This window comes from Bombyx mori, chromosome 6, assembly GCF_030269925.1.
Source record: "Bombyx mori chromosome 6, ASM3026992v2".
NCBI lineage: Eukaryota > Metazoa > Arthropoda > Insecta > Lepidoptera > Bombycidae > Bombyx > Bombyx mori.
In genome coordinates, this window is record NC_085112.1 from 484,581 (window position 1) to 497,858 (window position 13,278).

The 13,278-nt window shown below is 38.0% G+C and overlaps 1 protein-coding gene across 8 annotated transcripts in view; it reads left to right on the forward strand.

The window, feature by feature from the left end:
* Positions 1–13,278, forward strand: part of LOC101743223 (mitogen-activated protein kinase kinase kinase 4) — a 35,971-nt gene continuing 22,693 nt past the window's right edge. The window contains exons 1-7 of one of the 8 annotated variants that reach the window (XM_038011563.2): positions 1–338; positions 4,612–4,749; positions 9,847–9,941; positions 10,463–10,602; positions 11,118–11,330; positions 11,535–11,707; positions 12,055–12,158. In XM_038011563.2, the coding sequence (XP_037867491.1) occupies positions 256–338; positions 4,612–4,749; positions 9,847–9,941; positions 10,463–10,602; positions 11,118–11,330; positions 11,535–11,707; positions 12,055–12,158 (946 nt within the window). In that variant the 5' untranslated portion in view covers positions 1–255. Of the gene's footprint in view, positions 339–1,379; positions 1,466–2,237; positions 2,257–4,611; positions 4,750–9,846; positions 9,942–10,462; positions 10,603–11,117; positions 11,331–11,534; positions 11,708–12,054; positions 12,159–13,278 lie in introns of those variants that run through there. The other 7 variants (XM_038011566.2, XM_038011567.2, XM_038011565.2 and 4 more) reach the window with 7 other exon arrangements.

Sequence of the window (13,278 nt, forward strand, 5' to 3'; positions counted from 1 at the left end):
AAATGTTTTTGAACTTTCGTCGTAACGCTATCAGCTGAAAGACGTGGTTTTTGAGTAAATTGCAAATTCTATCTACATACGTTTTATCCAATAAATTTTATTTTACGATCCAGTGCTAAAATGTCAATTGCATTATATTGCATCTCTATACGGATTTGTGCTGGTGATTAGTGTTAATTTAGTGATAAACTTAAAACATGATGTTGTGACAGAAAAATTATTATTGCAACCAGAATATTTTGTAGTGTAGTGATAATGGATATGCCAGACGGTGACTGGAAGAAGAAAGTTGGATTTCCGATCAATTACGACTCGAACCAGAGCTCCAGCGATGAGTTGTAAGTTTAATTGCGCGACTTAAAACACGTTTGAATTTTAACGACCGCATTATTACAAAGCGATTAGCAATTCAAACCCTTTGTTTGTCTCTGGGGAAAACTTGATATATAGGCTTAGTTGTAACTATATGGATTATAGATTTTTGTCACGTAATCTCAGAATCAAATTGATATGCTTTTATCCAACAAGTACCGATAATGGTTGTTTAACGCCCAAGGACAATCAGAATCGTTATACCCAAACAAACAAATTATCTTTAAACTCGTTTTTAATGATGATTGAAATATCTTGTATCTTTACAATAATTTTCTGACAAAGTAAGTAATGTTTCAGTCCTTTGAATTTTATTTCAAATATATTTTTTAAATTCGAATAATACTGAATACTATAGGACCAGTTGTTGCAAATTAGATTCCAAATAACATTGTAAGGTTCATTTGTGATAACAACATCATTCATCAGACATACAATCACAGCTGGGAGTCATTCACTAGTGTTGGTAGGGTTTTTTGTAATTTCAAATCTTGGAGATACAGTTTACTGCAAACAGTAAAGTGTGCCATTTTCAAATGTAGAGAAGCCTTTTGTTTGACCTACTACAAAAGGAGGGCAGTATTAAGGGTTTGTCTGCCTCTCATCTTAGGACTAAATCATATTATGCTATTACAACTTGATTCACAAACAGATTAATACCATTTTATCAATGTAGTTTAATTGCATTTTATCAAGCACTCTACGTAACATGCTTGTCTGTGATTAGCCGCTCATAAAAAACTTAGATAGTAACGCTAGATTACATATCAGAGAACCAATATTATTATCTAGTGTAGGATGTATGGTTAATCATAATATTTTTTTTATTTTTTTTGTATCTGACTTATTTTTATATTTGGCCCAAATTATTGTGGATTTTATATGTAGTTCATACAGTGAGAGGTAATAATTGCATCTGCCTATTAGAACTTGCAATGTACTTTCAATATCAAAATTATAATCATTCAGATATAGGGTAGATTTACCATAAAGTAACAATAGAAACTTTTATCTTTGCTAGTGTCTCTGTTTAATAATTAAGGGCAGTTAAATAACGAAAAGCACTTTTCTTCTGTGTAACGCCCATTATAATGTAAGTATCTTTATATTCTTGTAGGATTCTACTGGATGTATGTATATCACTGCAACTCCTCCTAAACGGCTGGTCTGATTTGAATGAATGTATGCATTCATTATTTCATTTGTCCTTACTAGTCCTTATATTTTTAAGAAATTACTGTTACTAACATTAATATGGATTAATATTAACGGAAATAAATGAATTTAATAATAATAATTCATTTTGTGTATGCAGGACAACATCTGTCATGTCAGCTAGTTTAGTATATAATTTTAAGTGTCATTAAGAACAGCTCAACCTCACCTCTCTTAGTGGGTTTAAAAAGGAACTTGGTAGGATTCTGTTTGCTATGTTGAAATCAATTAGTACACCTCTTTTAAAAAAGTGTAATTTGCATATTATGAATATAAAAAGTTACTTACCAACAGCTTGATTCAGAAGTAACTGTAGCTCAGAAGTAAAAGTAAATTAATTAAAAATTTAACAGTAGTCAGTGGTATGGCTCTTACCCTGACATTGCTGACCATCTAAGAGTGACGATAACCACTAACCATCAGGTGGGTCGTGCTCCTTTGCCTACAAAGGCATTTTTTTTTCAATAACGTAAATCGGATACTGTCAGCTTGACAGGTGCAGAGTCCCCAGACAACAGTCTCGTTGCTGCTTGATGACTAAGCAGTGACTTTTGTGATGTATATAAGCAACAGAGCATTCATCCACTGCCACTGATAAGTCACTCAACTTGAAAGTGTCTCTTCAGATCAGAACAAATCTGAGAGTGCAAATAATACACGCCAAGTCAGGTACTATACAATCATACTTTACATCTTGCGGTATGAATCTCACAATAATAATAAAAAGTGGGTTAAATTTCATGATTTTTTTTTATTGCTTAGATGTGTGGACGAGCTCACAGCCCACCTCACAGCTAACAGAGCTGCTTCATGTAGTAAGGGTAAACTCTGCTCTTGTGACAGACTATACTATATTAAAAAATAAATGAAGGTATCAACTACAATGTGTTGAAAACCAGTAGTGCAAATTAAACGAATGCTAAGCAGTAAATGTGTCACATCTCATTTTAGAGAATAGTTTTTCAGCCTACTTCAATGTCACTGACCTATCACATGTTTGTAGCTATCATATCAGACAGACATCCGACAGACTATGTACTGTGATAGCAAACTATTTGCATATTTTATTTTTAGTCTGACTTTTAGTTCAGATAGTAATTACCTATGTATCTAAATTAATTTAGGTTGACACTGGAATTTGTACTGATTTTCCTACCATATTATGTATCTCAAATGTATATTGTGTAATTTCATTATTTTATTATTATATATTTATTGACTTTTGTTAAAGTCAAAAGTCAATAAATGACATGGGAGGAGCTAGAACAGACTGCCCAAGACCGATACAAATGGAAAAATTTGATTCGGGCCCTACACCCCAGCAGAGGGTAAAAGGAAAGCATGATGATGATGATGATGATATTTATTGACTTCCACGGTGAAAGAATAAGATCATGTAATAAAAATCAACCCCGCAAAATTATTCTATGCTTAATTACTGGTGGCAGGACCTCTTGTGAGTCCTCACGGGTAGGTACCACCACCCCGCCCATTTCTGCCGTGAAGCAGTAATGCGTTTCGGTTTTAAGGGTGGGGTAGCCAGTAGGGCTAGTAGGGGGTAGGTTGTAACTATACTTAGAACTCATATCTCAAGGTGGGTGGCGGCATTTAGGTTGTAGATGTCTATGGGCTCCAGTAACTACTTAACACCAGGTGATCTGTGAGCTCGTCCACCCATCTAAGCAATAAAAAAAAATTAGACTCTGCATATATTGAAAATTATTGACATCAATTCGATCCTGAACCCCATAGTACCTAGTGTAGTAGCTACGGTCACTAACCGTTAAGGGCTAAATATGCTATCATAACAACCACTGGCCTCAAAATGGCTTCCTTATTGAACGGTAACAGACATTGCGTATCAAACAACCAGACAAGATTTGAACTTTAACAATAGTAAAGTCTTTTTAATATTCTATTGCAATTATTTCGTAGACGTTCCAATGAGAACAAACGTTTTCCTGTTGTGTCTGTTACTAACTTGCATTTTGTACTCGCTGCTTATCATAAAAACAGCTTTAATCTCCATATCATTGTCGTGTCTGCTAAAAGGATAACAACAGAGTGATTTACTGTATTAAAAACGCCCCTTAATTATTTTGGTAATGCTCCTTTTTACGACTGTCGACGTCCACCTTAGGTAGTGCTGGACATCATACCTAAGGTCGTCCTAAGGTATTTACATGATTTACCAAGCTAGGATTTCCACCCCTGTCACGATTGCTGTAAACATACAAAGGAATAACAAGTTTACTTCTAGTTTAAAAAAAAAAAAAACACCAAAATTCTGTCACCGACCGGAAATCCGACGCGGTCCCCTGCTATAGTGGTCAATGAAAATAAGTAGATGAAGAATTTTCTTTTGTTGTGCAGGTAAACTAGCTCACGGTCCATATAATGGTAAGCGGTTACATTACAACGTGAATGTCGCCATCCACTTGGAGTCGAGGTTGAAGTACTAATTTGTATTACGGCTGTCTCAAGCTTCAAACCGGAAGACATGAAACCCCTAGACGCCTTTAATACACCCACGGAATTTTATTTATTGCTTAGTTGCGTAGTCTCACAGTCCACCTGGTATTAAGTGGTCCAATTTTTGTAATGAAATACGTACTCAACAAATGTTCACGATTGACTTCCACGGCGAAGGAATAACATCGTGTAATAAAAATGAAACCCGCAAAATTATAATTTGCGTAATTACTTGAGCTCGTCCACCCATCTAAGCAATAAAAAAAAAAGTGGTTACTGGAGCCCATAGACATCTACAACGTAAATGCCGCCACCTTGGGATATAAGTTCCTCAGTATAGTTACAACGGTTGCCCCATCCTTCAGACTGAAACGAATTACTGCTTCACGGCTGAACTAGGCAGGGTGGTGGTACCTACCCGTGCGGACTCACAAGAGATCCTATCACAAGTGAAAGTGTACCCACGGAAAGAGATGGAGTAGTGCTATTCTCGGCTTACACCACAACTGTTAGCTATACTATGTATAATATTAATATGTTCTGCATTTTCAGCGACTCATCAGATGTAGTGATGAGACATCCGCGCCAGTCGTCCAGGTACTTGCTCGCCGACGGCGGCGACGGAGCTGAAGCCGACCTCCTAGGTACGACGCCTCCACGCTCAAGAATCAGGGATAAAGAAAAGAGAAGGTGAACACATTTCTGTGTCATTAACAAAACTAAAATGGAATCTCCTGACCAGTGACGGATTAAAGGTCCAAAGCACCCTAGGCAATCACTTTATCGGCGCCCCTGTACCGGCCATAAATGACCATCATAATACTATAAATTTTAACCAGTTGTTTTTGTAATTACGATGACGTTGTATCATCAAACCCTAGACTTTAGTAGACCAAGACCCTTGTACTTACGCTAATGCGCGAATCAAACATGACGTAATAACTGTGAAGAAATCAAGAGGGACGACAAGATTTAGATTATAGATCAGCATTTAGTTCTTAATCGTCGATATGTTATTTTTTTATTTATTTAAAAATTCTGAGCTCGCGCGCCCCTTCTAACTACACGCCCCTAGGCATGTGCCTAGTTTGCTTTACGGATAATCCGCCTCTGCTCCTGACCTTGCATGTCATATTCGATACTTTTTGATCTCACAGCAATATGTTTCGGAAATAGCTGATAAACTTATAAACGGTTAAACCTTATCGGTATATTGTAACAATGGCAGATTTGACAATTGCCATATTTTAGTCATCCAATAAATAAGATACTAGCGAAACCAGTATGAACCGTTAGCAATGCGACCGTAATTGAAATTTTACGAAATAGATTTTTAATTACACGATGCTATTCATTCATCGTGAATACTGTTCGCAAACATGTACTTACTTCGGTCTTGCCATAAATTTTATTACAAGATTTTTTTCAACGTTCTTACTATAATAAAATAAATTGTCTATAAGATTTCAAAGTACGTGCAACTCCAAACGAAAAACTTATATAAAATTCGCATACTTAAATAAAACGTCATCGCCATAGTATATTTGATTTTGAGATTATCGCGAACGGGTTTGTGGTGTGCGTGCGTGTGTGTCCGTGTGCGTCCGTGTGTGAGTAGAAATTGTGATAATATGCAAGGTCACAGTCGGCTCGGTGCAATGGCCTCGTAAGGAAAGACTGGTTATAAGAATATTTAAAACTTGAAAGGACTTCTCCCTTCATTTATTCGAAAAACAATTTAAAATATCGAGACTGCGGCTATGGTTCGAATCCTGAGCCACAAATTCACTAAATTCTGAGAGTAAATATGCGCTTGTGGCCGTGTGGCCCATTAGCACCAAACCACCTATTCCGACGAGTGTCGTAAAAAGCGACAAAAGGATTTCCCTTAAAAGGGCAGCAACGTTGTCCATTATTTATTAACTATGTTTTCTCAGGGATTCACCAACAGGTGTATTCTCAGGGATTCACCAACTGATGTATTCTCAGGGATTCACCAACTGATGTATTCTCAGGGATTCACCAACTGGGGTATTCTCAGGGATTCACCAACTATAAGCAATCGTTTATCTACTTATACATACCTCCTCCTCCTTGCGTCGTATTCCTCAACGCTGAGGGTCGTCAAGACTCTTCTTCCTCCATCTGTATCTATCTCTGGCGTTGTGAAATGTGGTACCAAGAGCGGCGCGAATCTGGTCGGACCAAGATACCCAAAAATATAAAAATACGTAAAAATGAAACATAATTCCTCAACCGATATCCTTGTTTTTATTGTTTAGTAGCTATTGAAGATGCATTTTTTTTTAAATAGTTTACTCGTTTTTTCTTTCTTTCAAAATGTCAAAAACATAACTACAGAGAAAATGACCTATATGAAATTCATCTTCAGGTGTCGGTGATTATCGTCTAATTTCGATCATTGGACATTTCAGTTTAGATAATTTCAGTATACTTTTATGTTTTTATTTAATTTCATATTTAGTGGTACAGACACAGTAGTACATACTTGCACGCTTAAAAGGAGACTCCAATCAATAGGTATATTGTTTTGACTCGTTTTTGAAAATAAAGAATTTTTGTATTTTTTGAAAATAAAGTGGTAAATTTATATAGTATCAATACATGAAGCGAAAACGTTGTTGTACCATTTACGAAAATTGCTCGGACGGAGGAGTATGAAATTTCCTACACTCATAGAGAAGGAGTGCAGAATGTTTTATATTTTTTTAAATTATGAATAAAAAATATGTTACATGAAATCAACATTAAAACATTACCCACACTACCATGTGTTTGACACACACAGACGAATATATACTCTTTTGTTTATTATTAAAGGCTGTGGTCAAATTGAAGATAGATTAATATTGTTTATCTTTAATATTACATATTTGTCTGTAGTATAGCCTTGGCGAAATTTGTGATTATAGAAATATGGTATTTGACACTAGAACCATAATAATGTTCAAACTGATGATTTCAATTAATTAAGGTCGATTTTCGACCACTGGGCGACCACTAGTAACAATTAAAATGCGTGCGAATAAATAATCAGTAAACGATAAGCTATTATCACAGACGCCTGGATTATACGAATTTAGTTTTCAGGAAAGCCCCACTTTATCGGGTATTACAGGTTATATGACTCGAAGGACACTATGCCAGCCCACAGTTACTCAGTGGGGTCGACATTCGGAGCCTGTGGTAGATTCTGCGAAGCACTGCTCTTGCTAGAGCTTGTGTTAGAAAATTCTCTCAGGTTGAGCCCGTAAGCTCATCTACCCGTCTGGACGTAGCTGAAATAGCCCCTCAGGCTACCGGAGAATAGGCGAAAAAACAGTATGACCTGAAACTGCTACTTTGTAACAATTCATATTTAAAGGATAGAATGGATGTTTTTTTAACGTAATTGAGATCGGAAATTTATGCGATTCTCCATCGGTCAGTGATCACGTAAACTTATCAAGCTTGTTGATATTGTGACGCATCGTACCCTTCCGTCGTGGAAGTCGTTCATGACAACCCTAGACAGTTTTTATAAAAGTAATTTTCCTGACTCACTTTTAAATGTAAAAGACAGGCCTCAATAAAATAGATAAATTTACATTTAAAAAATACTTGACAAACACACCCCAGAACTAAATCTACAGTCTTATGGTGTATTGCGAAATTTACATGTCAGGCTAGCATTTGAAATGCGTAAGCTTAAAAAAAACGTTAGATATTTTCACAAACAATTCTAATCAGTTTTACGCCCGGACTGAGATTTCGCCGAAAATTTTACGTAACGCATTAGAAAAATCTGTTGTAGACTCGCTAATTACACGTCATCCATTGTGCCGATACGATCGTCTCAAGGTTTAAATTTATGTACAGCTACTTAAAAAGAATCTGGTAAATTTTGTTTGAAGTTACGTATGAGCGACGCTTTTTTATGACAATCTTTATTCTCATTCGCCTGTAGGCATGTTTCTTGTTTGATTTTCTTGGTTACACATAACTTCGTTCATAGTTTAGATGAAACATATTCCTCGGTAATAGTACTTTTTTCCGAATGGAAATACGGTAATGTGTAAGCGTAAAGAAACAAAAAACTTACTTTTCCAATTATCATATCAGTATAGAAAAACAAAGAAATCAGTTTGAAAATAACAAAAATATTGTAACAAAGTGACGTACAAAATTAATCTTTTAAATGTTGGCATGAGGAAATGTGGGTCTGACCACCTCCAGCACGCCATAACGTCAGTGGCATGATGGAACATTCATTTTGGGCCGTGACCGAATCTTCCCGAGATCCTTTCGCCGCTGGTGTATAGGACTCATAATACTGCGAAAAAATGTATTTCAAACACCACCCCTAATGTGAGCACCGTTCGTCATCAATTAGCACTTTCAATGAATAATTAATTACGTTTAGTTTATGTTTTGTTTATTTTTTTCAATAAATTGTCTATATACATATATGCTTAAATTCTTCTATCTCGTTATGAAAAATATAAGTGAGACATGTATCGGTACGTACTAATTGATCACTTAATAAATAAATTAACCCTTTATTACGCTCACGGATAGGAGCATGATTGGTAAACTAGTTAGTGATGATGAATTCGAAATGATTTCTTTATTATTAAATACTGTTAGACGTCTCTGACAATGATGAAAATTTGACATCTAATCAATTATATTTTATATGTAAAAAGAAGCAGATATGTTTCAAGCGCACGTCAAGTGAAGACTCGAAAACAGGCCAATTGGGACGTTTCGTCTTTAGTCGCGTCTAAACAAATGCAATAATAATATAACAAGTGCAATCGTTCCAATTATAGCTATCTTTTTTACTCACGCGCTTATCCCATCTTTTGTACTTTTCATTAATGCTACTTGTCAACATGTGTATGCACTATATCGGTAGGTATGTAGATATATATGGCGCGATCAGATTTTAAGAGTCAGTTACTATGAAGATAACATATCTGTTGTATAAAAAATCATTGCGTCTAATGTTATAAAATGTGTAGAATATACTCGGGCTTGAACCGCCAACTGATATGGACGGGACAAGTGCTCGGTTCAAACTAAATTTTACTTTCAGTTCAGCTAGAGATATACATAAAACCTTACTGCAACTACCAAATAATCAAGTCTTTAAATAGCGCTGCATGGGTAACTATCATAGAATAGAAGTTATTTGCCAAATGCTTTAATCGTGCTAACGAAATTTTCAAAACAAGTTTGTATATTATGTTACGCGCTGGGGTTCGGGATATATAAAAATCCTAGCGAAGTACAAATTAAAACTGTATTAACACTTAGAACACTTAACGAACACCTTAAAATACAATTATTAATTTACTTCTTCCGCTTCGCTTTAGGTGATCCGTTCGCTGTTTCGCTTCGAGTATATTCGATTACTAACTGACTTCGTATCACTTCTGCAACGTTTTATAGTCGATACGACATCCCTAGAATGATCGAGAACATTCCTTACAAGCCGATTAGTTTCGATATGTGTTTCCACTATTTGACGCTGTAATTCTCGAGCGTTCTCGATTTTACTAGTTTTTTGATGTTAGTTTCTGCTATTCGACAATAGATGGCGTTGCTCTTACCGGCGTAACAATATGTATACAAGCTCCGAAGAAAATCATCTAGACGGTCGTACCAAGAAAATTCACCCGCTCGGTGGAATACTGTCCCTTGTCGATTCCTATTAACTGGCAACACCAATGTTATTTGAACACGCAACCTTCTGATAAGCACAGGGTAATATGCTCTCAACAGAAGCACCATGGACCCCGGGCTGAATTTCCAACGGCTACTGCGAGACAAGAAGGACTCTGTTGAACTGGTACCTGAACCAATCCAGCCGCCTCTGGGTATGTTAAAGGTTTTACTGCTTTCCGTTATGATTGGAAACTTACGGAGCCCTGGTGTTCAAACTGACGTCACGTTCTGGTGAATAGGCACAGAATGCAAACTAATAAAATTTTTACGAATATTTACTGCTGGTAGGACGTATTGTGAGTCCGCACGGGTAGGTATCACCATCCTGGCTATTTCTGTCGTGAAGCAGCAATGCGTTCGGTTTGAAAGGTGGGGTAGCCGTTGTACTGTAAAAATCCTTGAGCCCTTAGAATCTTGAGATACGTAGATGCCGTAGGTGGCGGCATTTATGTTGTAGATGTCTATGGGCTCCGGTAACCACCTAATATCAGGTGGACCGTGAGCTCGTCTACCCATCTAAGGAATAATAATAAATTTTACTACATATAAGTTTTTATTATAATTTTAAATTAGCTTCTATCTGTTGATATAACAAATGTTCAAAGATTTTTTATGTTATACGGCTGTACGAATTGGTTCTATGTCATTTTCTTAAAAAATATTTCCTCCACAGCACCAGAGCGCCTCAAGAAACGTGCCAGTCTGAAACTCATTCGGAACATGGAGAGGGATTGGAAACAAGACATCAATCAGAGAGAGAGCAAGGCGGACTCTCTTCCCTCGCCCAATCCAATCCCGACTGTTCCTACATTGGTTTGTTATTTTCAAAGTTAGGATGGCTTATCGAATACAAGACGTCGTGGCCTAAAGGATAAGACGTCCGGTGCATTCGTATGTAGCGATGCACCGGTGTTTGAATCCCGCCGGCGGGTACCAATTTTTCTAATGAAATACGTACTTAGAAAATGTTCACGATTGACTTCCACGTCGAAGGAATAACATCGTGCAATAAAAATCAAACCCGCAAAATTATAATTTGCGTAATTACTGGCGGTAGGTCCTTTTGTGAGTTCGCGCGGGTATGTACCACCTCCCTGCCTATTTCTGCCGTGAAGCAGTAATGCGTTTCGATTTGAAGGGTGGGGCAGCCGTTGTAACTATACTTGAGACCATAGAACTTGTATCTCAAGGTGCGTGGCGCATTTACGTTGTAGATGTCTATGGGCTCCAGTAACCACTTAACACCAGGTGAGCTGTGAGCTCGTCCACTCATCTAAGCAATAAAGAAAAAATCTCTTGTCAACTAAAAGCTACATTAATTCAATCAGGTAGAGTCGTGCAGCCGGTTCATGTCCCTGACGTCCCGGCCCAAGTGCCGCGAGATGATAGCTCAGGACGCGGCGGAAACGGAAGTGGAGGAGCGCTGGCGATCGGACCGCGCAGACGAAGTGCCCCCCAGCCGAGTCAACTTCCACAAGACGTTCAGTATGCTAATCAACATGGGGAATATCGAGAAAGGGTGCAGAAGGACTGTGAGTGTGGTAAATGAGATTTGAGGGATAACCGGGCCAAACGTGTACCATTAAACAAATATTGGGTCAAATTATTTATAGCAAGTTCCATTGGTTTTTTAAAGTGTTTTATATTGGAGGCAACTTGACTTTACGACAGAGCCGCGGCATTGTCCATGGACCACAACTAGTGCCCCTGATAGTGTAAGTTGACCCACGCCCGCTACAACGTAGGGCGCGTTGCAGATCAGCCGCGAAGAACAAGTTTGGCAAAACGAGCTGAAGGATCTGATCTGGTTGGAGCTGCAGGCCAAGATCGCCGGGCGGACCCTCGCCGACCAGGACCAGTACCTGTGCGCCCAAAGAGACATCGTGCCAACTCTCATCAAGAACATTTTTGAGTATAGGCGAGTATGGGAAACGTAGCAGCGAATAGTAACGTATCATCCGAACAGGCTTCATTATTCAGAGAACCTCAACCTTAACATGAAATAGTAGAGTTCAAAGTTCTATCTATTATTCATAACGTAAAATTAAAGATTGGACAAGGACGTTGTGTAAAAAAACCCAACATTTATTTTGATATGATTGATGAGGAATGTCGTACGCAGAAATCAGTTTTTATCTAATTTAAAGGACGTTCATTACTATAACAAAAAAAATAGTATTTTTTAACTCATCACTCATCCACGTGTCAGTAGTGGCTGTAGTGCCTGTGCGCATTTGTTCAATCTAAATATGAATCCTTTTTTAGGTTCGTAGACAATAACCCGTGTAAGGACCAGTCGAAGAAGCTGACGGAAGCTGTGAACGCCGATGTCAGTGTCGAACATGTCGCCGGAGAGGAGTATGATGACGGTCAGTTTGAATGTAGCACGCACGTGAGCGTAGTCGCGCACGCACGTGTACGCACGCAGGGGGGAGGGGGGCGTCTTCAGTCGACCCAATTTTGAGTTACATCTCGACACTCCCAATCCACATTATCCGGTCATTTTTCTCGTGGCTTGCGACGAAAGGCTCGGCGAGTAAATTAACCCATAGACACAACCCACTGAGTTTCTCGCCGGATCTTCTCAGTGGGTCGCGTTTCTGATCCGTGGTAAAACTGCTCTTGCTAGGGCCAGTGTCGCCAGGTTTGAGCCGCGTGAGCTCACCTACTCGTTCGGTAACGCTGATATAACCTCTCAAAGCTATTAGCATAGGTAGAAAAAAAGAACATTAATAATATAATAATGTCATGCGCTGGGGTTCGAGATAAATAAAAATTCTACCGAAGTACAAATTAAAACTCTATTTAACGTAACACTTAAGACACTTACAGCTCGTAGTTCACTTCTTCCGTTTCGCTTCAGGTGATCCGTTCGCTGTTTCGCTTCGAGTAGTTCCGATTACTAACTGACTTCGTGTCTGCAACGCTTTTATAGTCGATATGACACTCCTAGAATTATCGAGAACATTCTTTACGAGTCGAGTAGTTTCGATATGGGTTTCTGCTGTTTGATAATAGATGGCGTTGCTCTTACCGGCGTAACAATAAATTCGGTATCAATAGCAATAAAGACTAGGAAAACTGCAGGCATTTTATTATTACATATAAAAATAAAGATAGGAATGAATTATGTGTGGTTCTCTGTTTGTGACATACATATATGTCGGAGAAGCCACAATTATTAACACCGTCGTCAGACATCGTAGGGGCGAACAGGGTGTTCGAGCTAAGAGAAATATTGAGTACTCCAATCACGTTTGTTGTCTTAGAATAATTTATTAATCTTCTCTTGACATTAGCAAATGAAAACGAATCACAGTTCTTAGGACATCTGTCGTAGCACGAAGTTTTTTTTATTCCTTAGATGGGTGGACGAGCTCACAGCCCACCTGATGTTAAGTGGTTACTGAAGCCCATAGACATCTACAACGTAAATACACCACTCACCTTGAGATATAAGTTCTAAGGTCTCAAGTATAGTTACAACGG